Source organism: Peromyscus californicus, unplaced genomic scaffold (assembly GCF_007827085.1).
Source record: "Peromyscus californicus insignis strain IS unplaced genomic scaffold, ASM782708v3 Scaffold_1__1_contigs__length_55948999, whole genome shotgun sequence".
In the NCBI taxonomy this organism is placed as follows: domain Eukaryota; kingdom Metazoa; phylum Chordata; class Mammalia; order Rodentia; family Cricetidae; genus Peromyscus; species Peromyscus californicus.
This window is the reverse complement of record NW_026294492.1, coordinates 55,482,130-55,509,711: the sequence shown is the minus strand read 5'-3', so window position 1 is coordinate 55,509,711 and position 27,582 is coordinate 55,482,130. Positions and strand designations below refer to the sequence as shown.

Here is a 27,582-nt window from a genome sequence, read left to right as displayed (position 1 = left end):
GTTCACTGGGAGCCCAGAGCCTGCTCAGTCCGTCTGCACTGCATAGCCAGCTGCCCGCGTCTGAGGAACTGATCGACCGAAGTCTCTTTCTGACAACTCCTGAAGTCATGTCCTGCTGTGTGGCCCCGGCTTGTGCAGTGAAGGACCCTCAGATGGCAGAACGGCCAAGAGTACTCCCCTCCCAGCCTCTCTGCCTCCCAGTCCTCCCTCCAAATACCATGACCCTGTGACAAGTTCAACGGGAACCCCATAAGAGGATGATCATCTTCTCATCTGGTCACCACAAGGACCAGCCTGCCATGGGACTGAACTTCAGGTCCATGTGGGCATGTGGGAGGCAGCCGGATGGGGAAAGTCTAGGGAGCAAGATGGGACAAGGAGCTGAGTCCCAGGTGCAGAGGCCCTCGAGATGGAAAGAGAAACTTGAAAAATAAAAGGGCCGCACATCCCAGGTAGAATGCAAAAATAACGTTATTATTGTTCTGGCCTTTGGCGTCCCTGCCCGCCCCCGACCCAGGCCACGGAGCTTAGTGAATCATGCACACAGGCAAGGATGCACTTGGGTGTTTACTGGGGGCGGGCTGGAGATCAGGCCTGGCGGTCACACTTTCTTGGTGATGTATTTAGGGGTGGCAAGCTCATAAATGCGAGGAGATGCCTGAGCCACCAGAGAGGCCGGGGAGATGTAGTACGGGTTGTAGCCCTCATTGAGGTCCTTGCGTATTCTGGGCTGGGCCAGAGAGATGATCCGTGAACTGGCCACTGCTCTCTTGGCGGCTTCCAGGACCTCCCACTGAGGACTGCGGTCAGGAACACACTTTTCTGACATGGCCTTGGGCGCTAGAGGACAGAAGAGAGGAACGAGGCCAGGCTCAGACTTTTCGGGCCAAGCTCCAACCTGGGTCTGCCCACCAGCAAACAAGTGACAGAATCTGGGTGGGCCACGCTCACAGTGTCAATCAGAGCACACGGCATCCACACACTGGAGTATTACACAGCCATGAACAGGACCGAGGCTCGGCAACAACACAGCACGAGGGATTGGGGAGTGGGGCTCAAGGACAGTGAGAGGACCAGACACAAAAGGACATGTAGCATAGGAGTCCGTGACAGGAAACATCCAAAAAGGGAAGTGGATTCAGGGGTGCAGAGGACCAAGTGACTGCTCATGAGGACAAGGTTTTCTTTTGTGGTGACAGAATGTTCTGGAACCAGATGGGTGATGACTGGACAACTTTGTGAAAACATTGAAAACCATCCTTCAAGAGGGTGAATTGTGGAGATGTTTCCATGGGTCACGGCACTCGGAAAGGAGGCCACAGGTACCAGGGAGAACATGGGTCCTTCTCCACCTGGACCTGGTGGTAGTGGTGGAGAGAAGAGCCTAGTCTGTGTGTTCTACACCTTTGGGGTGGGGTGCAGGGTTACAGTGCTTCTCCCTGGCCTGTGGCTCTGGGCCTCTTCCTGGTCAGCGCCCCCCCGCCCTGTCTCACACTCCCATCCTCCCAAAACAGAGCAGCCGCAGCCTCCATCAAGCCCCTGTCTGCCTGGGCCTCGGTGAAGATGGACACGGTCCCCGGGGACCAACAGCCCGACTGTACAGAGGCCCTGGGGAGAGAAACGGAACCTGTGATGGAGAATCATCACGGAAACACACCTCTGGGTGTGTCTATGAGAACCTTTCTAGAAAGGTTTCACAGAGCCAGGAAAGCCCACCCTGAGTGAGGCGGCACCGTCCCGGGGGCTGCCCCCTCAAGCCGTGAGCCAAAAGCCGCCCTTCCTGAACCTGCTTTCATCTGGCATTTTGTCACAGCAAGAGGAAAAGCAGCTAACACAAGCCCTTTCCTCAAATCCCGGGAAGCCCCCAGCTGGATCAAAGCTCTGCTAGCAAAGGTCCTGGGCTAGAAATGAGCCAGCGTCTGGGACTCGGTGGTCCAGGGCAGGGGACTCAGCATGGAACCTTTCAGCCATTGTGACACCTAAGCTTTTCTCTCTTTAAAAATGACTTTATTGTTTAATATGTATGAGTGTTTTTGTCCGTATGCACGTCTGTGCACCACATGCGTGCCTGGTGCCCTCAGAGGCCAGAAGAGGGTGTCGGTTCCCCTGGCGCTGGAGTTACTGACGTTTTTGAGCTGCCGTGTGGGTGCTGGGAGGAATCGAACCCAGGTCCTCTGGAAGAGCAGCCAGTGCCCCAACAGCTGGGCTTTTAAACTCTGTGAAGCACAGCATGACAGTGGAGCAGGGACCCCCTCTTCTGCTCTGACACGATCGGCAGAAGCAGAACTGGGCGCGTGCTCCCACCCGCAGCCAAGCACACCCCAGAGCAAGTGCCTGGCAAGCACGGGGCTCCAAGAGGTGCCAATCACCATCCTCTGTGGCTGGGCACGGGTTGGACCACAAGCCTGAAGCTGCCCTCACCCACAGTGTACACAGTGAGGCCTGGGGGAGAGGAGCACACACGAGGACGTGCACGCTCACACACGCTCACACATGCTCACACACGCTCACACACGCTCACACATTCTCACACACGCTCACACACGCTCACACACGCTCACACATGCTCACACACGCTCACATATGCTCACACACACTCACATTTGCTCACACACGCTCACACGCTCACATGTGCTCACACACGCTCACACACACTCACACACTCACACATGCTCACATATGCTCACACACGCTCACATATGCTTACACACGCTCACACACGCTCACATATGCTCACACACGCTCACATATGTTCACAAATGCTCACACACACGCTCACATATGCTCACACACACTCACACACGCTCACACACTCACACACTCACATATGCTCACACACGCTCACACATGCTCACACACGCTCACACACGCTCACACATGCTCACACACGCTCACACATGCTCACACACGCTCACATATGCTCACACACACTCACATTTGCTCACACACGCTCACACGCTCACATGTGCTCACACACGCTCACACACACTCACACACTCCCACACGCTCACATATGCTCACACACGCTCACATACGCTCACACCCGCTCACACACACTCACACACTCACACACTCTCACACACTCACATACGCTCACACACGCTCACACACGCACACACACACGCTCACACATGCTCACCCTCAGGTATTGCAAGAACGAATAAGAGAACAAACAGAAAACCCCACAGACAAAATTTAAAAGGACAAGGGAGATTGGAAGGAGTCGCCTCAGGGCCTCTGACAAAGGATTAGTCACATCCTTTATAAAGAGCTCCTCCATACCCGTAAACCAAAACCCGGGACAAAAGCTGGGAAGGAGGTGGGGAAGACTGAGGGCAAACGGCACCACACCGGCCCGGGCAGCACAGACACAGTGACTCTGGGCTCTCAGGTCCCGCACACGTGGACAGTTTATGGCGAAGACACACCTAGACACGCGTCACTTACAGGCAGTGACGCCGTGTGCTAAAAGTGTGTAGACTATGTGGGGGGCAGGGGGTGTCCCTGTCTGAGGTGGACGGGTGCAGGGATGACACAGGAGGGGAGTCCTGAAGCCAACAACACGTGAGGTATCCACCGAAGGTCACCCAAACCTACTGCCTGCTGTGTGCTGGACGTGGGAGTCACGGGGGCCCCAGTGTGCTAAAGGCTCACCCACTGGATTCCAGCCTGGTCAGTGAGAGTGGCGGGATAGCCTGGAAGAGGCATGTGAACTTGCCCACACGGGCTCTGCACTGTGTGTGTGTGTGTGTGTGTGTGTGTGTGTGTGTGTGTGTGTGTGTAGTGTGTACGAAGCTGTGACCTTAGGTGTTATTTTCACTTCCTTCTCTAGGCTCTTGTCTTTTCGGGGAACAGCGTGCATTACTTTTGCCACTGGCGAATGGCTACTCAGCTTTCACATGGAAGGGGATCAAATAATTGTTTCAAAGCAGCCCTCACAGCACAGTCTGGCTGCCCGGTGCCTGCCCTCAGTTTCGTGTCCTGCACCCACTTTCTCTGATAGTTTCCAGGTTTCAGACAGCCAGTCTGTAGTCGAGGGAGATGAAGCATAAGGAAGGCACACACTCTAGCAAAGACAGGCCTCAATCCTGTCTCCTCACCCACCCCACATCCAGGAGGGCATCCACTCACTTGCCAGCTGAAGGAGGCGGTTGTAGTCTGACACATGAGCCTTGGGCTTCGGCATAGGGTCCCACTCTTCCAACAGGGTGGCCGGGGGCCTGGGCTTGGCCAGGTGAAGAGTCCGTGGGGTGGGGACTGCCATCTGGGCTGCTCTGGACACCTGGGAAATCTGGAAGCGGGAATGAAGGGAAAGAGTGAAGCAGTCAGGACTCCTCACTGTCCGCGGAGCGGAGTGGGAGCACCCTCACCATCCGCAGAGCGGGAGCATCCTCACCGCCCACGGAGCGGGAGTACCCTGACTCCCAGGGAGAAATTAGATTTGCAATGTCTTCAACAAGGATTAGTGGCCCTTAGAACACAAAGAGCCCCTCTGGGGACCCCACAAGATGACAGTGCTCTCAGCTGACTTTGAAAAGGTAAATCATAAAACAAAATACCAGGAAGACTATAATAATAGTCCAGCACAGTGGCACACGCCTTTGATCTGGCATTAGGGAGGCAGAGGCAGAGAGATCTCTGTGAGTCTAAGGCCAGCTGGGTCTACAGAGTGGAACCTTGTCTCAAAATGAATAAAATAAATAATAAACAGGGAGAAAACAGGTTATCACTGGACAATCACTTGACAACACGCTGGTGACAATGTGGTAGCAGATCTGCCGTGCACTACAGCAGGAGAGCAGCTCTGAACAGCTTGGAGGGGTCCATGCACTACAGCAGGAGAGCAGCTCTGAACAGCTTGGAGGGGTCCATGCACTACAGCAGGAGAGCAGCTCTGAACAGCTTGGAAGGGTCCATGCACTACAGCAGGAGAGCAGCTCTGAACAGCTTGGAGGGGTCCATGCACTACAGCAGGAGAGCAGCTCTGAACAGCTTGGAGGGGTCCATGCACTACAGCAGGAGAGCAGCTCCGTGCACAGCTTGGAGGGGTCCGTGCACTACAGCAGGAGAGCAGCTCTGAACAGCTTGGAGGGGTCCGTGCACTACAGCAGGAGAGCAGCTCCGTGCACAGCTTGGAGGGTCTGTGCACTACAGCAGGAGAGCAGCTCCGTGCACAGCTTGGAGGGGTCCGTGCACTACAGCAGGAGAGCAGCTCCGTGCACAGCTTGGAGGGGTTCGTACCTCGCAGCTCTGGCATCAATACATAGCACGCATGCAAAGCCAGAGGGTAGCTTCGCTGAATTCACCTGATCAAGACGGGACGTGGGTTAAAATGCTTCCACATAAGCCAATGGTTGCACTGTGAGTGTGGAACAGAGGGAGGGAGGTGGACACCAGTCACCAGCGAAGAGGAGGACAGAATGAGCTCCTGAGGTGCATGGAGAGGCCATGAGGGGCTGCTGAGGTGGAGGGGGGGAGGCCATGAGGGGCTGCTGAGGTGGAGGGGGGGGAGGCCATGAGGGGCTGCTGAGGTGGAGGGGGGGAGGCCATGAGGGGCTGCTGAGGTGGAGGGGGGGAGGCCATGAGGGGCTGCTGAGGTGGAGGGGGGGAGGCCATGAGGGGCTGCTGAGGTGGAGGGGGGGGGCCATGAGGGGCTGCTGAGGTGGAGGGGGGAGGCCATGAGGGCCTGCTGAGGTGGAGGGGGGAGGCCATGAGGGCCTGCTGAGGTGGGAAAGGGAGTCAGGCCAAAGGACATATCTCCCTAAGGTACGTTCTTTTATTAAAAATATTTTTATAATTTTTATGTGTATATCTGTGCATCACATGTGTGCACTGCCTTCAGGGGCCAGAAGAGGGTGCCAAATCCTCTGGAACTGGAGTCACCAGCAGGGGTGTGCGGTGGATGAAGCTCAGAGCAGCCAGGCTCCTAACAGCTGAGCCATCTCTCACTGTCCGACCCACTGTCCAGCCTGAGTCTTCCCCACTGACCCTCTCATGGGTCCCTTAACCTTGCTCCTCACAGACCAAGAGAGAGGCCTGCATGTGTCAACAACCTAGCAGGACTTACTGAGCTCTGCAAAAGCCAGTGCACACAGGAAGACACAGTTCCAGCTCCAGGAAGCTGGTGTCGGGACCACACGATGGGCAGTGACAGGAGTCCCCGAGAGACCAGGCCAGTAACCACAGTGCCGAGACACACGCAGGAGGGCCTTGTGTAGGACTAGGTACGACTGAGGGATTGTTCTGGGCAAAGCCTGGGCTTGGCTGAGGCTAGACCTTCAACTGTTACAGGGGAGGAACTTGCAGAAGGATAGAAAGTTCCCAGTGGGGCCTCAACTCCAGGCCCAGGAGCCTGGACTCTTCAGAGGGTCCAGGCGACCATGGAGGCCTTAGGGGATTACAGCCCTAAGGCACCAGGAGTGGCCTGAGTGCGGGAAGGGGGTGTGAGTGTGGGGACAGGAGGCGGTGGGTGGAAAGTTCTCATTTGGATCCAAATGAAATCCAAGTTCAAAAGTCACCTGAGACTCGCGGGGAATTCAGTCCGGGCCACACTTCCAGAACACATGTTAAGGAATTCTTGTTATTTTGTAGTGTGTTTTTGTTCTGCTTTTAAACTTTCCTTGGTCTATCAGAAGCGTGATTGGGAGTGTTATGAAAGAGGTGGTATGTTGCCAGGACTTGTTTTGTGTTTTTGAAACAGGGTCTCAAGCAGCCCAGGCTAGCCTTGAACTTGTTAAGTAGCTAAAGGTGGCCTTGAACTCCTGACCCTCCTACATCCACCCCGTGAGTGCCATGGATGACAGATGTGTGCCACTTTAGTTTAGTTTGGTTGGGGGGGGTTGTTTGTTTGTTTTTGTTTTTGAGACAAGGTCTCTCTACATAGCCCTGACTGTCCTGGAATTCATTATGCAGTCCAGGCTGGACTTGAACTCTCAGAGATCCACCTGCCTCCCGCCTCCTCCCGCTCCTCCCGCTCCTCCCGCTCCTCCTGCCTCTGCAGTGCTGGGATTAAAGGCATTCACCATCATGCCTGGCAAGGTTTTGGTTTTGGAGACAGGGTCTCTCCCTGAACCTGGGGCTCATGACTCAACTGTCTGGCCAGGGAACCCCAGCTGGACTTTAAAATTATAAAATAAAAAAAAATTAAATTAAAAAAAGAAACGGGTTCAGATGACCACCCAGAGTGACTGGTCACATCCCTTTGGGTGGTGTCACTTCACAGTGGAGCCCCATCCCAGCTGGAGACCAGATGCTGGGCTGACGGGGAGTGATCAAGAAGTCCTGGAATCCCAGGGAGGGCAGGGGAGGGTGACAAGGTTCAAGGGCCAGAGTGTGGAGGAGCACCCACCCACCCCATAGAGGCTGCCCACCGTCCCCTCACCTACACCCAGCCACACGCAGCTGTCCCCACTGTCCCATCCAGTGTGTGTGGCAAGCGCCACCTACCTCAGACATATTAATGCTCCAGATGTTGTTGCGAACCTTCGGAATAGCCAGTTGCTTCAGTCGATTAGACGGTTGATACTCCAAAGTGGACCGAGGGATAGGCCAGATGGGTGTTGTCCTAAAAGGCACCCGGAGTTCAGCCATCATCCCACCCCTCTGGAAAGCTGTGAGGGACTGTGTGTGGTCTTTCTCAGAATGCCCAGAATGCTCCTGGGATGTGTGATCTGAGGACACTGGGGCAGGAAATGCCTCCTGGGAGATCCAGCAGGGCCAAAACAGATCTCTCCCAGGTATCCAGCCCAGAGGGTGGGCCACCCTCGGGTGTGTACTTTCTTTCCCCACCTTCCTGTATGGCAAAGGGCCAGGCAAAATAGCCTGATGGGGATGAGAACCCAGAGATAACGTGTCCTGTGGCTGCCCCAAAAGGCTAGGACGGTGACTACCCTGAGCTCAAAGGGTAAAACCAGGTCCCATCTCTGCCGCGTCCGTCCGTCCGGGAGCAAACACTGCCACAAGAATGGCGCTACTGACCTGAGCTTCTGCGATTGCTAAACCAACCCTCCCACCGGCTGCCTGAGGTGGGAATGCAGCAGCTCACTCTGAATCCACCCCAGTGCCGGGGGTATTGCCACCCACGAGTGAGCGTGACTTCAGCTTCCTCCCACTCAGGTGGTAACACAGTGCCAAGGCACGATGGGACTGTGCGTAAACACAGGTGTGGAAACCCAGGACCCCACAGTGCAGCCGTCAGTGGGGGTGTATTTCCTCTGTGCGCAGAGACAGCAAAGCTTTGCCTGAGGGGCTCTGAGGACAGGCTTCAGAAAGCATGACTGTCCTCTAGGTCCCGCCTCTATAACCTCCGGTCACGAATGCCAAGGACACGTGAGGCCAGGTTGGTCACCTGTGGGTGCCGCCCCCACGACCCCCGAGGTCAGTCCACCTTGGGACATTGGCTGGGAGCTGTTGAGACTCAAGACCCAGAAGTGGGACATGCTAAGCGCATCTCGGAAAGAAAGAGGAGGAGGCTCAGAGCCAGGGCTCCCGCCCGCCCGCCCGCCCGCTCGCGCTCACCTGTTGTTGTTGTAATATTCCAGGTAGAACCTCTTGGGCCGCGACAACTCCTCCACTCGGTGGGACACCGCTGAACGGAAATGGTCCAGTCACCACCGCTATACTGGGCCCCGGCGGGAGCCACCCTCCACCCCAGGGTTCTACTCAGCCCTCCACCGGTCCAGGCAGGGGGCACAGGCTAGAGACATGGGCAGACACTTTGCCAGAAGGTGTCCACAGCCACCCACCCTATCATGGGGAGAACAGGCATAACACGGGCGACAGGACGGTAAGACTGCGGCTCCTTCCTCCCCAGGCTTGAGCACGCGAGGCTCAGAAGCTGGGTTTTTGTCAGAAGTTAGTGCCAGCCTAGGATTTCTAGGGCTCGTGGGCCATGGCTGAGTCTGGGGCCCCAAGAGAGACCCTGCTGGCTAGGCTCATCCACATAAGAGCTCTTGTTGGGAGAGGACTTTATTTGAAGGAGTCCATGCTCTCAAAGAAGGTGGATCCCACTTGGGGAGGAAGGTGGGATCTCTGTAGAACAAACACTAGCCCTGTCCAGATTTGCCTTGAAGACTCTGTCCTGAACACTCTGTGATGTGTCTACAGGATTCTAGCCACTCAGGGAGGTGGGGGAAGCCTGGGGAGGTGACGCACGTGGCCACATACTGAATGGAACCCGCAGGCCCCAAACTAGGCAGAGGACACCCAGGCTACCCTGGAGAGACGGAACCTACCAGGGACCGTGATGGTCAAGGTGGTGTCCTCAATAAATCGCTCGGTCCAGTATACAGAAGGCCTGGAATACAGCCGAGCAGCTCAGGGCAGAGTGCCCTGTGCCCTGTGCCCTGCTGGGGAAGGGAAGCCTGGGGCCCTGGAGCATTGGACAGGAAGCTGGGGAGCCAGGGAGGGCAGCCTGAGGAAATGGGGGGAGGACACGGAGGAAAGGAAGACTGGGCTGGACTAGGGCCGCCAGCACCGGGGGAAACGGATTATCTCGAGCAAGGCCCCTGTTCCAAGATGGGGCGGGGGAGAGGGGGAGGCCAAGTGCACTTGGAGAGCTAGGCCCTCGGGTGTGCAGACACTGCCCAGCAGGCCCAGTGCCCAGCAGGCCCAGTGCCCAGCAGGAGGCTGGGCAGTCCTAGCATGAGGGAGCCCCCATCCAAGAGCCCTCCACCCCCAGAACCTGGTCCCTGGAGAGAAGGCAGCTCAGGTGTACCCCTTGGCCTGGCATGTCCCTGACATGCACAGGTGACAGAAGGAGGGGACACCCCAACTCACCAATACAGGCAGAACTGCAAGTTGTTCTTGCGTGGGGACATCCAGGCATAGCCCTTACAACAGCACCCCTTCCTGCGACGAGACAGGGTCCCAGGCCCTGCCTTTGCCTCTGGGTCCCCACTGGCTCCCAGATTCCTCACTCTCCACTGGTTACCACCCAAGGGCCCAACCTCTGCCTGACGCTTCCCCGACAACCCGTTCTCTAGGTGCCCCGCCCAAGATGACGCAGGGGGGAGGAGATGGGTTGGAGACGGGGTCAGAAGAGCGCAGCCGGCCGGGGGCTCCAGTGCCTCACCGCCTCATGGGCCCCGGCCCTCACCTGTCTCTCAGGCATTGCCAGTTGGTCTTGGGCTTTGCCAGCTCCAGCAGCCTCCGGCCCTTCTTTTTCTTGCTCTTGGCTACGGAGACGCTGGGAGTCCGCTCGGTGATGGACAGCTGGCTACGAGACAGGGTGGTGTCAGGGTCTGCTGGTCCACCTCGATGTGTCTGGGGACCTACAGAGCAGTCTGCCCTCCCCTCATCAGAAGTCTTTGGTCAGCTCTGGGCCCCTGGCGCCTCGCCACTCTCTGTGAAGGAGTCTGGCATCACCCAGGCTCCCCACTGTTCATACACTGAGCCCAGAGCCCATGGAACTGGAAGAAGCCAGCTCCCACCTCCTGGGGCTGTTGGGAGAAAGAACGCGGTGCTCACTTGTTGTGGAATATTACTTTAAGTATGTAAAGATGTGCTACATTTGTTTATGCTGCGCTTGTCTAACCATGTAAAGATGGGTTGCATTGCCTGCCTAAGGCACCTGATCGGTCTAACAAAAAGCTGAACAGCCAACAGTAATGCGGGAGAGGGATAGGCGGGGCCGGCGGGCAGAGAGACTAACTAGGAGGAGGAATCTAGGCTTGAGAGGAGAGAGGAGAGAGGAAGGGAGGGAACAAGAGAGGGAGAATGAGGGAGAAAGAGAGCGAGCCACCTGGGGCCGGCCAGCCAGGCAGCTGCCAGACAGACAGACACAGAAGAAGCAGGAAAAGTAGGACAGACAGAGTGAAAGAAAGGTTAAAAACCCTGAGGCAAAATGTAGATGAGGAGAAACAGGTTAAGTTAAGTTATAAGAGCGCGTGGGACAAGCCTAAGCTAAGACTGAGCACTCATAACTAATATAAGTCCGTGTCATGATTTGGGAGCTGGTTTGTGGCCCAGGAAAGCCTGACACACCACTTCACTCGCCAGTGTTTACTGAACAGCTGCCGTGTGTCAGGACCAGAGCAGGACAGTTACCAACAGCACCCCAGCCTTGGGGAAGCTGGGGTCTCTAAGGGGAAGGACGATGAAGATGGCCAGGATAGACGGGAATGTCAGTGTATGCTTCCTCCCGGCACCCACCTGCCCACCAGCTCCCCAACACCTACCTCATTTCAACCACTTCCACCTCCAACTCTCGTCCAAGACTGTCATCCAGATTGGGGGCCTCGGGGAGCTCTTCCCCAGCCACCTCCTCCGGGGGAATCTCTTCCTCTGGGTCTTCTGCGTCTACCCCTTCGGTGGCCTGGGAACCCTGGAGCCAGGGGCTCTCAAAGGACGCACTCTGGTGGCCCAAATTGCCATTGCCCAGACCGCCATTGCTCTGCCCGTGCTCTGACCCACCCGAAGTCTTGACCTCCGGGGCAGGGTTGTTAAGCAAACTGGCACGGTGTTCGCCAAGTTCCCCCATGTGCTCGATCCCTCCTAACCCTTTAAACTCACTCCCTCAACACCCAAGTGCGTCTGTGGTTGCCACAGCAACAGGAGAATGCCCACCGTGGATTCTGAGGCCCCCATTCCATCCAGTCTGGGAGCCAGGTCTGGGGTGCACAGCTCAGGGGCCCACCATACATGTCTTTCTTTTGGAGTGGAGGACAAGGGGTGACAGGGTCTCACTCTATGGCCCAGGCTAGCCTCAAACCCAGCCTCCTGAGTGCTGAGATGACCCATCTGCACTGGACTCCAGAGTCAAGCCCGGATTCAGATCTCACAGGAAGCTGTACCCCCTCCCATGGGTGGGTCTGTGGGATCCACAGGGATTTCTGGACATGGATTCTTTCTCGTTTTCCTTAAAAGAGACCTCATCTCTTCTTCTTAGCTATGGTTGGGCCTGTTTTTAATGTCTGATGCTCAAGCAGTCGTTCTGTGGCCACAGAGCCTGTTAATCTGATGACAGGTGACCCAATAGATGAGTCTTTGCTTTCTGGAGCTTCCAAACTGTTCACCCTCAGAGAGGGCGGTCTCTACTTCCTCCTCTGGCAGCTGACTCTCAGGTCCTCACACCTCAAAGTACTGCCACACGAGTAGACTCTGTCCCCAAGTTATGTAAGAAGTACCTTCCAATATGACACCATGCATCCTCACAGTGAAATTATGGCTCTGACAGAGGGTACTGCCAACACAGCTCCCATCTCCAGCCTGGACGTGTGGGGAGCTAATGGCACAGAGGACCTTGGCCCCCGTTCCATGGCTACAGAGCCTTTACCTCCACCTTCACTGCCAGAGGCGGGGGGTGGGAGGGGCAGGACCCAAAGGAGCTGTGGTACTTTGAATGTAACTGGCCCCCATAAGCTCACAGGGAGTGGCACCATTGGGAGGTGTGGCCTTGTTGAAGGAAGTGTGTCACGGTGGGGGCGGGCTTTGAGGTCTCTTTTGCTTAAGCTTCGCTCAGTGTCAGTCTACTTCCTGTTGCCTTCTGATCAAGAGGTAGCCCGCACCATGTCTGCCTGCATGGGGCCATGCTCCTGCCATGATGACAATGGACTGAACTTCAGAAACTGTAAGCAAGCCACCCCGATTAAAAGTTTTCCTTTATAAGAGCTGCTGTGGCCATGGTGTCTCTTCACAGCAAGAGACACCCTAACGAAGACAGGAGCCTTGGAGGCAATGCCAGTTCAAAGGTCACAACCAAGGGGCCAGACCCAGGGTGACCCCCAACCTCTGACAGATGTGCTGGCTAACCTCGACTGTCAGTTTGGTTGAATCTGGGGCCATGTAAGAGATCAGCCTGGCCGGTCTGTGAAAGCATCTCCAGGAAACACTAGCTGGCGTTGGGGCGGGGAGACAAGACCGTAGAGCGGCAGTACTTCCAGTCTGCCCAGTGATGGTAAGGTCTATACGGAAGGGAGTACTCCCTGCTGGCCTTTGCCTCTTGCTGGTGAGTGCGTCTACTCTGTGGTTGCCTCCACCGCCACCTGACATCAGAACCCAGCCTCTTCAGCTTTGCAAGGTGGACTGAAGACTAGTGATTCTCCAGGACCCCTCCAGGCCTTCCGTGCCAGATCGGGACTGGTAAGGCATCCAGCCTTGCGGATGAGACAGTTGTAAGGCACTCAGCCTCTGCAGAACTCAGACAGCCATTGCTGCACTGTCCATCCCGTATCCTGCAAGACAATTTAGTAAGTGCCCTTTGTTACATATGTTCATTCTGTCCCTTATGATGCCCTGGAGAACCCTGGCTAATACATATCAAAGATGGAGGGACTGGAACCATTGCAGGCCCTGGGCATTCTGGGGGTGAACGGAGGGACAGTCTCCATCTTGGGGGTCCCAGGCAGGAAACAAAGTCCATCCACTCCCTTGTTTGTGTGTTGCGGGAACCATGACGAGGTACCACAGGCTTAGCCAGAGAAAGCAGGACTGCTGTTTGTATTCAAAATCCCTTTTCCTCTGAGAATTGTTCATATAACCCCAGGTATAGCTACATAGAATAGTTGTACTGGTGTGTGTGTGGGTGGGGGGAATGGCTCAGTTAAGAGCACTTGCTGCTCCTCCTGAGTTTGGTTCCCAGCACCCATGTGTTAGCTCACAAGTGCCTGTAACTCCAGCTCCAGGGCATCTGACACCATCTTCTGGCCTTGGCAGGTGTATTATTCTGTTCTATTGCTGTGAAGAGTCACTATTGAAAGGGTATACGGCGCTGGTACCTGGCTCCGGTTACCGTGGCGGTGCTGGTTACAGTCACGACAGAACCCAGTGGTACCTTTTAGAGGTTTATTAGGAGAAGGAGAGAGAGGGACAGAAAGAGAGAGAGAGAGAGACAGAGAGACAGAGAGAGAGACAGAGAGACAAAGAGAGAGAGAGACAGAGAGACAGAGAGTGTGGGAGTGCACATTCAGCTTTTAGGCTGGGACGCAGTTGCCCGCTAATGACATAATAAGGCGCCAGACAAGCCCCCCGAGCTGTGCATACACAGAATCCTTACAACTATGACCAAGGCAACTTATAAAAGAAAAAAATTAACTGGAGGCTTGGTTATAGTGTCCAAGGGTGAGCCCGTGGCCACTATGGTGGGAAACATGGCAGCAGGGATGCAGGCATGGTGCTGGAGCAGTAGCTGAGAGATTACATCTTTTCCATAAATGAGATGCATAGAACAAAAGAGACTGGGCCTGGCATGGGCTTTTGAAACCTCAAAGCCCACCCACAATGAGACACCTCCCCCAACAAGGCCACACATTCTAGCAATGTGGAATAATCCTTCTGTACATTGTAAATATGTATTGCTCTCATTGTTAATAAAAAGCTGATTGGCCAGTAGCTGCACAGGGGTTGGGTGAGACAGCCCGAGACAGAGAGAATGCTGGGAGGAAGAAGGGTGGAGTCCGAGGAGTCACCAGCCAGATGCAGAACAAGTTGGACACACAAAATGGGATAGAGGTAAAAGCCACGAGCCTTGGGGCAGCACGTAGATTAATAGAAATGGGTTAAGTTGTAAGAGCTAGTTAGTAACAAGCCTGAGCTATTGGCCAAGCATTTGTAATTTATATTAAGTCTCTGAGTCAGTTATTTGGGAAGTGGCTGCCAGCTTAGGAAAACCCCATCTACATCCTAGTCACCCCAAAACAGTTCCGCCAACTAGGGACCAAGCATTCAAATATATGACAGATATTCTCATCTAAACCCCCACATTCCACTCTCTGGCCCCCACAGGCTTGTAGCTACATCACAAAGCAAATACATTCAGTCCAGCTTCAAAAGCTACCATAGTCTTTCACAATCTCAACACTGTTTAAAAGTCTAAAGTCTCTTCTGAGACTCATGGCATTCTCCTTAACTGACACTTGATAAAATCCAATATGCCATGGCACAAGATAGACATTACCACTCCAAAAGGAAAGGGGACACAGTGAGGAAATGCTGGACCAAACCTCAGCAGGGCAAAGTCCAAATCCAGTATCTCTAAGTCTATGTCAAAGGGCTTACTTGGCTCCACCCTTCCAGCTTTGTTGACTGAAATACATTTCTCTCTCTTGGACTGGTTCCACATGTGTTAGCAGTTCCCTTGGTCAGTATCCCACAGCTCTGGCTATTAGTTTTATCGGTATTCTTACCCTGCGAGGAAAAGTCACAGAACACAACAAAAATCTAGTAACAAGAGTTTTATTAAGAAAAGGAGAAAAGAGCCGGGTGGTGGTGGCACACGCCTTTAATCCCAGCACTCGGGAGGCAGAGCCAGGTGGATCTCTGTGAGTTCGAGGCCAGCCTGGTCTCCAAAGCGAGTTCCAGGAAAGGCGCAAAGCTACACAGAGAAACCCTGTCTCGAAAAACCAAAAAAAAAAAAAAAAAAAAAAAAAAAAAGAAAAGGAGAAAAGGACAGGGTGTGATCAGGCCTCCTGGAAAGACACATGAAGAGGAGGGGGAGGCTACGTGCGATCCACCTTTTAAGGACTACTCTGTGCATGCGCACATGGGCCCACGTGGCTACTCCACTCATGCGCATAGATTACGTGGTCACGCCATGCACTATTTATGTGACCACACAGCGCATGGATTATGTAGGACGTATGACCCAGAAATTACTAGGCAGAATTGACTAAGTGTCTCACCAGGGCATGTGCGGATCATGGGGGCGTGGCTAGAATTCCTATCACTGGGGTCTTCAAAATCTTGGGGTCTCTAAGACAATCCAGGTTTGACCTTCACAGCTTCATGCAATGGCCTTTCCAGGCCTCCATGCAGGGACACCCCTGACACATGCCTGGCCTCGGCAGCTTTCTTTAACTGCAGAGGAAGATTCCACAGTCCTTTACCTCTTGTACATTTTCTTGACAAAGCCAGAACTATTGTGTGGTATTTTGTTTGTGTTCTGACAAAGCTTGCTTGGAGTCAGAGGGCAGAGTTAGCCGTAGAGGTCTGGAGGTCTGTACAGAGAGGAACAGGAAGCGATAAGGCAGGGCAGAGACAGTCCCTTTTGGACTGGAAGAGGAAGGAAGAGACTGTGGCCGCTCTCCTGCTTCTCTGATCTTTCAGGTTTTACTCCAGTATCTGACTCCTGGTTTTTATTGATAAGATCAATTAGATTTATGCTTCATCTGGTATCTAACTTTTGGGGCATGAATTCACCAGATAGCCGCTTGCCCGTGGCTTTGCAGGCGCTGGCACCCCCTGGAGTCACAGCACTGCCGGCTAGGTTTTCCCTTTCTTCCCCAAACCTTCTGAGCAAGTCCGGAATTGTCCTGTTGCAGGCTCTCCACAGCAATCTCCACAAGCACCAAACACCACAGGCCCCTGGGCTCTAAACACCGCAGGAGTAAGCCTCTCACCACCACCACCACCACCTGCCTTCAGGCAGCTCTGTGCTTTCACTCCCTGCCGGTCAGGTCACACATGCTGCTTTTGCACATCGTGCCCCCCTTCCCCCCCAACCCCGTGCAGACAGCAGGCTCTTTGACTCCTTTTCCCCGGTGGGTTGTGGGCTTTCCCTGCACCCCCTCCTCAGGCTGCTGACATGCCATCAGTGGCAGCTGTCCTCAGCCAGGCTGTGCACCCCTGTGTTCTCTGCGCAAACGTGCTGCACAGCAGCAGTCAGCCTCACACTGCAGCAGCAGTCAGCCTCACACTGCAGCAGCAGTCAGCCTCACACTGCAGCAGCAGTCAGCCTCACACTGCAGCAGCAGTCAGCCTCACACTGCAGCAGCAGTCAGCCTCACACTGCAGCAGCAGTCAACATCACACTGCAGCAGCAGTCAACATCACACTGCAGCAGCAGTCAACATCACACTGCAGCAGCAGTCAGCCTCACACTGCAGCAGCAGTCAACATCACACTGCAGCAGCAGTCAACATCACACTGCAGCAGCAGTCAGCCTCACACTGCAGCAGCAGTCAGCCTCACACTGCAGCAGCAGCAGCAGCAGCAGTCAGCCTCACACTGCAGCAGCAGTCAGCCTCACACTGCAGCAGCAGTCAGCCTCACACTGCAGCAGCAGTCAGCCTCACACTGCAGCAGCAGCCAGCCTCACACTGCAGCAGCAGTCAGCCTCACACTGCAGCAGCAGCCAGCCTCACACTGCAGCAGCAGTCAGCCTCACACTGCAGCAGCAGTCAGCCTCACACTGCAGCAGCAGTCAACATCACACTGCAGCAGCAGCAGCAGCAGCAGCAGCAGCAGCAGCAGCAGCAGCAGATTTGGTGAGACAGTTGGGAATTCTTAAAAGGGAGAATTAGTTTTTAAAAAAAAGTCTTTTCTCACGTTAAAAAATGGGAAACACTATTAAAATTAGGAGTTAGGTCTCTGCATGATTACACAATGGATGGTTTGAAAATAGAACAATTAGGGCTGGAGAGATGGCTCAGTGGTTAAGGGCACTGACTGCACTCCCAAAGGACCCGGGTTCAAATCCCAGCACCCACAAGGCAGCTAACAACTGTCTGTAACTCAAAGATCTGACCTTCAGGCAAAACACCAATGTACATAAAATAAAAGTAAATTAAAAAATTTTAAAAAAAGAAAATAGAACAATTAAATGAGGGGATAATTAACTTCAATGGGGTTTACATAATGTCAATTATTATCATTATCAGTTTGGTAATTCTTGTTTTATCTCTAAAAAAGTTGGTTGATATCAGTGCCAAATATGAGAAATTTGATAAGATACAAACCTTAGAAAAACTTGCTATTCATAAGATACAGGACTTAGAAAAGGGTTACTACTGATAACATGCAAGCCTTACAAATAATTACTAAGGAAAATAATGCAATTTTGACTGATAACTTACAAGCCTTAGAAAAACTTATTAAAATGGATAATAGAGATATTCAGACACAGAGGAATTTAAAGGAGATCCAACCTCATCATTATACTATAAAATTAGAGAGGAACAGTCCTGTTAGAGAGGTGGCAACTAACGTGATTAAAAGGGCTCAGGCATTGGTACAGCACATGTTTGTGGCTTCAATGATTAGGTCTTTTGAGTAGAAGCCTGTAAGAAAGAGTATTCTGGTGAGGGCTAAGCTGCTGATCATTAGGCATGATGATGTAACAAGGTTATCAAATAACCAACCTTAATTTATCTAGCCACCTTACAGGAACTGTCAAATGACAGGTATCTCCAAGGCTGTGTAAGAGCTGGCTGGACTCCTGTGGAAATGGTAGATTTGGGGAGATTTAAGGAAGTGATAGTCTCATATGGTATGCATTCATCTTTTGTGAAACAGATGTTAACTTCATGGTCAACTAGTAACAGAATTGTCCCACAAGACTGGAGAGACTTGGTTGCAGCAGTACTGGGGCCTGGTCCTCAATTACAGTAGAGGACTTGGTGGAAAGATGAGGCTAGGACCATTGAACAATGAAGTAGGACTACAGGTCCTGAAATTTCCCAAGACCAACTTCTTGGAGAGGGAGATTATGCTGATGTACAAAGATAGTCTCTATATGATGACCTGGCTCTATGCCAAGCAGCAGCTTTGAATGCTTGGGACAGAATTGAAGAAGTCAGAAAGAGAACTGAGTCATTTACTGAAGTTATACAGGGTCCAAAGGAAACCTTCACTGATTTTTTACAAAGATTGACTTCAGCTGTAAATAAAATGATACCAAATTCAGAAGATAGACAAATAATAATTGAATCTTTGACTTTTGAAAATGCTAATTCAGAATGCAAAATGGTAATTAGGCCTTTAAAGGCAAGATCAGCACGCATAGATGAATGGATTAGAAAACTAACTTATAAGAACATAAATGCGCCGGGCGGTGGTGGCGCACGCCTTTAATCCCAGCACTCGGGAGGCAGAGGCAGGCGGATCTTTGTGAGTTCGAGGCCAGCCTGGTCTCCAAAGCGAGTTCCAGGAAAGGCGCAAAGCTACACAGAGAAACCCTGTCTCGAAAAACCAAAAAAAAAAAAAAAAAAAAAAAAAAAAAAAAAAAAAGAACATAAATGCTTTTCATTTGCTCAGACATAACTTGCCAAAAGGGAAACTCCCCAAAGTTAGCGTTGGGGCAGGGTTTTGTCTTTCCAGAAGAATGAAGACATCCAGCTAAGGAATCTGAAGACCACTGAACAAATGAGGCATCTGAAGAAAAAGAATGAATCATCCAGAGAAAATGTACCAAGAAAAAGAGTAAATTGGCCTATTGGTATAGCACATTTCCAACAGGATAAAGTTTCATAAATCTTCCCAAATGTTTGCTTCTGCTGTTCTCTACAGACACATAATGCAAATGGTCTTTTTGTATTCCCAGTTCAATTAAAAAGTAAAGCTGAGTCGGGTGGTGGTGGCGCACACCTTTAATCCCAGCACTTGAGAGGCAGAGCCAGCTGGATCTCTGTAAGTTCAAGGCCAGCCTGGTCTACAGAGCGAGATCCAGGACAGCCAGAACTACACAGAGAAACCCTGTCTCAAAAAAAAAAAAAAAAACAAAATAAAAAAAATTAAAGCTGGCTTTGGAGTTGGAGCGTGGCTCTCTCCTTCTCTAAACCCAAGCATGCTTGTTAAAGGAAAACGCAAAATCTCTGTCTCATGTCAGAAGAGCCACCTGACATAGGACAGAAGAAAAACCAACACTAAGGGACTAGTCTATTGCCACTAATCTCATAATTCTTTGGTTCTATTTTGACTCTTTAAATTTTTTCTTAAGGTATAAATATCTCAAAATTTATAAAAATTAATATATATATATATTTTTCAACTTTGTGTCATGATGTTAATGGACATGTAGAGAACTAATTCTAGAAAATGGCTTTAACTAACTTCTTGTACATGGTTTCAGGTTTGAGTCTCTATCAGGTAACTAGAAATTAAGTTTATGTACTCTGGTTATGCATAACAAATTATGGTCCTTTAAGCTCTTCTAGATCTGCTGCATATGACATTTAAAAAGTTTAAGTTTTCTGCAATGAACCATGATTACACCTAACGGTGACCTTTGAAGTTTCCAAAAGGAGCCCCACAATGACAATTCCACTGGGACTATGGTAATGCCACAAACCTGACAGACACTGCCTAAAGATCAGCATTGAACTACAAACTGTTCAGGACAATTTCAAGGTGGCTAGCTGAGATGGTCCAGCCTCACAGACTACTCTAGCCAGGATTTGAGATAAGCCCTGCACTTTCCCATTTCACAGAAACTAGATAACAAATGATATAGCTGGCTCTCCCAGGACTTGACAATTATCCCAATTTTTTTCAGGGTCCCCTAAAGATGCCATGATCCCCAGACAGAAGGCAGTAATTTTAAGAACACAATGCCCACATTCCCAAGAGGGAAGGTGGGCAGTTTTTGGTCATTCAATGGGTTATGGTTATTGTTTAGGGGGATTAGTTACAAGTTGTTATTGGTAATGGTCAGGAAAAAATCTGAACAAAGGAGATTAGATTCAGGGATCTCATTCTAAAAAGAAAAAGGGGGGATATAGACATAGGATAAAAGGGTAGATTATTTTTTTTTATTTTTATTTTTATTTTTTTTTTTTTTTTTGGTTTTTCGAGACAGGGTTTCTCTGTGTAGCTTTGCGCCTTTCCTGGTACTCGCTTTGGAGACCAGGCTGGCCTCGAACTCACAGAGATCCGCCTGGCTCTGCCTCCCGAGTGCTGGGATTAAAGGCGTGCGCCACCACCGCCCGGCTAAAAGGGTAGATTATTAAATCTACTTTTAAACCAAAAAAGCAACTACTAGTCTTAAATATTTTGCATTGATATGGATTTTTTGTATATTGATACAAATTTGAGGTTATTTTTGTTATACTGTATCTGTTTCTACACTTGTTTAAGATATTTTTGTATATTGATACAAATTTAAAGTTATTTTGGTTAGAACATACTGTACATATGTTTCTACTCTTGTTCAAGGTATTGTACCTATATAGCTCATTTAACAATGTAATGTAAATTTCTAGTCCTTTGAAAGTTATTATTACAAACTATTTAGGATAATAAAGAAATGAAGGTTAGTAGTTAGTCACCTATTATAATCAAACTTGCAGTCATGTTAGGTATGTTTTCAAGGTCAAACAGAGATGTATTTTAGATAGACAGGTAGTCTTCAAATGCTTCAGAGACCTACAGAATATGGCATTTAAGATGTTTAATAACATAAGGTTCTTTTTTTTTTATGAGAATGAGACATGTCTGTGCCTGGCAGCACCAATCTACTTCAGAGATAATGGGTATCGAAGAAACTCCATATGGAGTTTACTTTCTTTGTGGCAAAAGTTAGCCACTGGGCAAGAAAGTGCCCTTGCCTTGACTGCTGACAGTATGCTGTCTAAATTGGACAAGCAGAGCAGAAAACAAAGGACTGCCGAACTTTGCAAAGACAAGGCAGGACAGTCCTTCAAAAATCCTACTTCACAGATAAGTCTGTCAGATATTCTAGACCTGCAGGCCAAAGATGGATGCCCCAACATTGCAGAGGAACCTTGGGTGACATGCAGGCAGCCTGCTGTTACTGTCATTTCTTATTTTTGGAAGTTGTTTGCTCTACACTTCCTGTTTACTCGGGTAGTAGTTTATCCTTCTCAAGTCTCTGATGGAGTTGAAGACTAGATAGTTATAGTTATAGTTTTCCTTGTTATCAAATTCAGAAAAGAAACTCACAAAAGAGGTGTAAGTGTATAAGATTGAGAGACATCAAAAGATAGTTTTGGGTTGGTAATACAAGTTAGGATAGAAAGTGGATTAGGGGCTGGAGCGATGGCTCAGGGGTTAAGAGCACTGACTTCTCTTCCAGAGGTCCCGAGTTCAATTCCCAGCAACCACATGGTGGCTCACAGCCATCTGTAATGAGATCTGGTGCCCTCTTCTGGCCTGAAGGGATACATGCAGGCAGAACACTGTATACATAATAAATAAATAAATAAATAAATAAATAAATAAATAAATAATAAAAAAGAAAGTGGATTAGGTACAACACTTTGGACTCACCAAGGTAGGATAGATAATGGAGTATTTTCTCTGAATTTGTTAAATTGTTTTGTAATTTGACATTGTTAAAGTAATTCTTGCCTGTATATATTTGTATATAGTTATTGTACTTATTGTATATAGTTTTTCTATGCTAGTTAAAACCTTTGTTTTTTATTTAGACAAAAAGGGGGAAATGTGTGATATTTTGTGTTCTGACAAATAAAGCTTGCTTGGAATCAGAAGGCAGAGCTAGCCACTAGTTAGCCATAGAGGTCTAGAGGTCTGTACAGAGAAACAGGAAGTGATAAGGCAGGGCAGAGACAGGATCTCAGTCCCTTTGGACTGGAGGAAGAGGAAGGAAGAGACTGTGGCCGCTCTCCTGCTTCTCTGATCTTTCAGCTTTTATCCCAATATCTGACTGCTGGTTTTTATTGATAAGGTTTATTCTTCACAGAACCACAGGGCTGAAGCTGCCAAGTTCTCCTGCCTGCTTGGGATGGATCCTGGCCCCTCCTTAAATTAATTTGCATGAACTTCAACTTATTAACACTCTTTTAAAACAAATCATTCCTTGGGCCTTTTCCTTTTACAGGTTGCAGGGTTAGCTGGGTGTAGTCTTTCCCTGAGGGTACCTCTCCCTTTATTCCATTTAGCACCAGGATTTTCTTTCTTTTTCTTTTTAAGATTTATTTATTTATTATGTATACAGCATATGTGACTGCAGGCCAGAAGAGGGCACCAAACCTCATTACAGATGGTTGTGAGCCACCATGTGGTTGCTGGGAATTGAACTCAGGACCTCTGGAAGAGCAGTCAGTGCTCGTAACCTCTGAGCCATCTCTCCAGCCCCCAGGATTTTCTTTAAACTTCTCATTTCTTTGAGCGCATGGCTTGGTTCCAACAGTCCATTACCTGGTGCTCTTTTTCTCCTCAGACTGTACATTTTGCATTTATTTTGCCTCACTTGCTCTTTTTCATTGTAGATCTGCATAAGAGTGACTACTAAAAACCACATGTCACAGTCAATACTAGGCTGTCTTGTGTTGTGGAATATTTGCTTAACTAGGCAAAGATGTGGTACATTTGTTTATGTTGTAGAATATTCCTTTTAACTACGTAAAGATGTGTTACATTTGTTTATGCTGCATTTGTTTAACAATGTAAAGATGTGTTGCTTTGCCTGCCTAAGGCACCTGATTGGTCTAATAAAAAGCTGAACAGCCAATAGGTAGGCAGTAGAGGGATAGGTGGGGCTGGCGGGCAGAGAGAATAAGTAGGAGGAATCTAGGCTCAAGAAGAGGGAATTGAGAGAGAACAAGGGAGAAAGAGAAGGAAATGCCCAGAGCCAAACAGTCAAGCATCCACCAGACAGACAGACACAGAGTAGGTAAGTAGGACATACAGAATGAAAGAAAGGTAAAAAGCCCTGAGGTAAAATGTAGATGAAGAGAAACAGGTTAATTTAAGTTATAAGAGCCTGTGGGACATGCATAAGCTAAGGCTGAGCATTCAAAATTAATATTATGTCTCCATCCATGTCATGATTTGGGAGCTGGCTGGGGGCTCCAAAGAAAGCCTGCTGCAGTCTTGAAATCTCCTCTGCCAACAACACTGATCCAAAACTCTTCCATTTAGCTTCAGGAAGATTTTTAGGACAAGGGCAGAAATCAGCCACCTTCTTTGCTAAAATATCACAAGAATGATCTAGTCCAGTTTCTAACATATTTCCCTCTGAAACCTCTTGAGTGGGACCATCATTGTCTACATTTCTCCCAGCACCCTGCCTTCCATGCTTCTACTGGCATGGCCCATTAAGCCCCACTTAAAGCGTTCGGCCACTTCCCTAATCCAACTTCTGTCGTAGTGTTGTGTGGCTGTGAAGAAACACCATGACTAAGGCAATTTATAAAAGAAAACATTTAGTTAGGGGCTTGCTTACAGTTTCAGAGGGTGAGTCCATGATCATCATGGCAGGGATCCCGGCAGCAGGCAGGCAGACATGGTGCTGGACAGTAACTGAGAACTTACATCTGACCCACAAATTGGAGACAGAGAATGAGAGACTGAGTCTCCCGTGGGCTTTTGAAACCTCAAAGCCCACCCCAGTGATGTACTTCCAGCAAGACCACACCTACTAATCCTTCCCAAAACAGTTCCACCAACTAGGGACCAAGCATTCAAATATATGAGCCCACGGGGGCCATTCTCACTCAGACCACCACAGCAGGGACCTGCACACCTGTGGCATACACTCATATACACATAAAAACACAGATAAGATACCAGTGAGACAGCCCAGTGTTAACAGCACTCCCTGCTCTTCTAGAGGACATGGTTCAGTTCCCAGTCCTCACATCAGGTGGCTCAAAACTGCCTGTGACTCCAGCTCCAGGGGATCTGACAGCTTTCTGCCTTCCACAGGCACTGGGCACATGCGATGCACATTAAAAAAAAAAAAAAACCTAAGCACATATACAAAAACAAATCTTTAGAGACAAATTTTAAAATTAAAAAAGTCAGATTGTCTCCCAAAAAAGGTATAAAAATCAAACATTTTGGAGGCTGAAGAGATGGCTCAGCTGTTAAGAGCACTGGCTTAGCCGGGCGGTGGTGGCGCACGCCTTTAATCCCAGCACTCGGGAGGCAGAGCCAGGCGGATCTCTGTGAGTTCGAGGCCAGCCTGGGCTACCAAGTGAGTTCCAGGAAAGGCGCAAAGCTACACAGAGAAACCCTGTCTCAAAAAACAAAAAAAAAAAAAAAAAAAAAAAAGAGCACTGGCTGCCCTTCCAGAGGATCCAGGTTCGATTCCCAGCACCCACCTGGCAGCTTGCAACTCCAGTTACAGGAGATCCAACCCCCTCACACAGACATGCAGGCAGGCAAAACACCAATGCACATAAAATAAATAATTAATTTAAAAAATAAAACATTTAGTGACCATGAATCGTAAAAAAAAAATTGTTCACAATTTTTGGTGTACGATGTAATTTTACTGCTCACAAACAATGAAAGCAACTTTGAGCACTAATGAGATGATGTGCTCATCTGTTTTGACATTAACATTAACTGGTTAAAATGTTTGATCCTGGAACGTAAAACAGCTTCAATGTTTTTCAGTCGATCGGTGTTCCAATCTGACCATCGCCAACGCTGAGAGTGCTACTTCATATACGTGCACAGCGCAGAATGGCAGAAGGGTGCGCAGGGCCATTGTTTTTATGTGTGTGTGTGCAGGTGCGCATGCTTGTGTGCACTGTGGAGCCTGCAGGAGGATGGATGGATGTATCTTTATCTGCCCCCACCTCTGGCTTGTTACTGGCTGCTGCTGCTGCTTTGAGACAGAATCTCTTACTGAACCAGAAGCTCGGTCCTCCAGCTAGACCGGCTGGCTTGCCAAGGAGCTCCTGAGACTGGCCTGACTCTGCTCCCCAACACCACAGCACATGCCGCCATACCTGGCTTTTAACAAGTTTTTTTTTTTTTTAAATAAAACTCAAGTCAGCAACTCAAACAACCATTTTTAAAATCAAGCATTCTAGCAGAAAACGATCCATAGACACATTCATTTGATACACAGGGTGGGATGACAATACTGAGTCTTTGTTTTCCATAATTAAACCATTATGTTTCTATGAGAGTAGAAAGCGTTTTCGTACCATTTGAACACCACAGTCATACACAGTAGGCCGACCATTGAGGGATTTTGGTGACACTGGTCACTGCTCGTCGTCATAAGGGCACCAGCGTGCTGCATGTCCAGAGCTGCAGTGAAGCTGTGTGGTGCTGCACAGGAAAGTGAGGCCAGAGACATCTCAGTCTTGTTATGTTTTTTTTTAATAATTTAACTTTGTGTTATGTGCATTGGTGTGAAGGTGTCAGATCCCCGGGAATTGGAGTTACAGACAGTTGTGAGCTGCCATGTGGGTGCTGGGAATTGAACCTGGGTCCTCTGGAAGAGCAATCAGTGATCTTAACCGCTGAGTCATTCCTCCAGGCCCAGTCTTGTTATGTTTTTGATTTTGAGTTTCTTTTTGGCTGTTTTATACTCCAAAACCTCTAACTGTTGTCCAGTTTTCCACACCCTCCCCATTCAGTCCTGTATGGAGTTGCAGCCCCACGGTTTTTAAGAAACCTGGGGCCCATCCCTGCTGGTCCAGTGAACCAGAGTCCGAGTGGCCTCCCCAGCAGGTGTTAATGAAGGACCCACTGTAGGACAGACACTAAGACCCAAACTCTTCTATGGAAGAGCTCCCCGGCTTTGACTGCAGGGGGCACACCTCGAGGGACCTCAGCTGTGTACAGGCAGGCGCACACTCAGGAAGAGCCTGGCCTGACTCCAGGGACACAGCGAGGGTGGAGACAGAAAGAGTCCCACCCTGTCCGTGCAAAGACGGGTGTGGGAGAGAAAGCGCCACACATCAGCCCAAATATGTTCACAGTCAGGCCAGCCCAACCCTGAGATGGCCACGCAGCTCAACCGTAGGGGAAGCCACCCAGGACAGCAGCGCATAGGGAGGGAGCATATGACTTTGGCTTTGACAGACACAGATCAGCCAATACCAAAGATCCCAAAGGCCTCCCCAGATGCACATCACCCTAACTTCAAACTACCCGTCGTTCCCCGTGTGGGAGCTATCCCCGTAACGCAGGTTGCTCCCCTCTGTCCCGCCACTGTATTTCCTCCTCCATCCTCCCCTGAGCCCCCTCCCCACACCGTCCTCCTAACCGGTATGTAGGGCACGGCTTCTTCCAGCGTAGCTCGGCTCCAGGCTGCCCTTGACTCCCTGGATTCCCTGTCCTGTCTCCCCACCCCCGCTCCCACCCCCGCCCCGTCTCTCTCCTCATCGGGTCTTCTTGCTTCTCTGAACTACTTCCTGGCTCTTCTTTCCCGTTTGTTTTGGTCCTCGGCACTTCTCCGGTTCTCCGTTTCAAAGCGGACACCACGTTTCCCGCTGCGTGAGTCGCGGAGAGGTCTTGTGGATGGGGGTTCTCTCGGGACCGCTCCACTCAGCGATGCTTCCAGCCGAGACTGTGGTGATGCTCGTGGTGACCACTAGGTGGCGGCCCCCTCACGGCTACGGGTGCCCTCCTGCGACAAGGAGGAGGCTCCCGGCTCAGCGCCCAGGTCTCCCCACAGCTGGGCAGCCTTTACAGGCCAGAAAGAGGTGCCGAAGAGCTTGCGTGCATGAAAACTACCATTGAACAAAGCTTAGAGCCAAAGCATCGTTCCTGGGACTATTGCCTGCCTCCGAAGGGTCACGGGTGCCCCACAGACCAGGGTCTGTTTTCCAGGGGATGGACGCAGACTGGTGCTCCAGAGGGGAGCAGGCTTGAAACCATCAAAACAAAGGCAGCACCCAGGGCCTGGCCACTAGCACAGGTGTGGGGCTGCCTGGATTCCCTGCGCACCTGAGGCTCCGCTGGAGGCCCTGCTGCCCCAGCAGCACCCACGTGTTCTTCTGAGAACAGGGATCTCTTCTGAGATCCCACAGAGCGGTCAGAACTAGGAAATGAAGCACATAGGGGGTGGGTGTGTTTGACCCCTGCTGCCTGGGAACCTAAGCTATCCATCAACTTCTGTTCGCGCCTTACAGGATCTTTCAAGGTGTTCTTCTCTGGCGGCCAGGCAAGACTGTTTCCATTTGCATAGAAGCTTCACAT

General features: G+C 50.5%; 1 protein-coding gene across 8 annotated transcripts; it reads right to left on the bottom strand.

Moving 5' to 3' along the window:
- Positions 1–453: 453 nt before the first annotated feature.
- On the bottom strand, positions 454–26,728 carry Theg (theg spermatid protein). 8 transcript variants are annotated; one of them, XM_052747321.1, is made up of 12 exons: positions 26,648–26,716; positions 25,578–25,704; positions 15,618–15,932; positions 14,995–15,123; positions 11,178–13,172; positions 10,097–10,216; positions 9,778–9,849; positions 9,234–9,295; positions 8,518–8,587; positions 7,447–7,564; positions 4,132–4,291; positions 454–840 (listed from the first exon to the last, which is right to left on the bottom strand). In XM_052747321.1, exons 5-12 carry the CDS (start codon positions 11,477–11,479, stop codon positions 602–604), a joined length of 1,143 nt encoding a protein of 380 aa, XP_052603281.1. In that variant the 5' UTR covers positions 11,480–13,172; positions 14,995–15,123; positions 15,618–15,932; positions 25,578–25,704; positions 26,648–26,716; the 3' UTR covers positions 454–601. The 8 variants fall into 8 exon arrangements, with proteins under 8 accessions (XP_052603281.1, XP_052603278.1, XP_052603279.1 ...); XM_052747318.1 differs by having other exon boundaries at positions 11,178–15,123; XM_052747319.1 differs by having other exon boundaries at positions 11,178–15,123; positions 15,822–15,932.
- Positions 26,729–27,582: the final 854 nt, after the last annotated feature.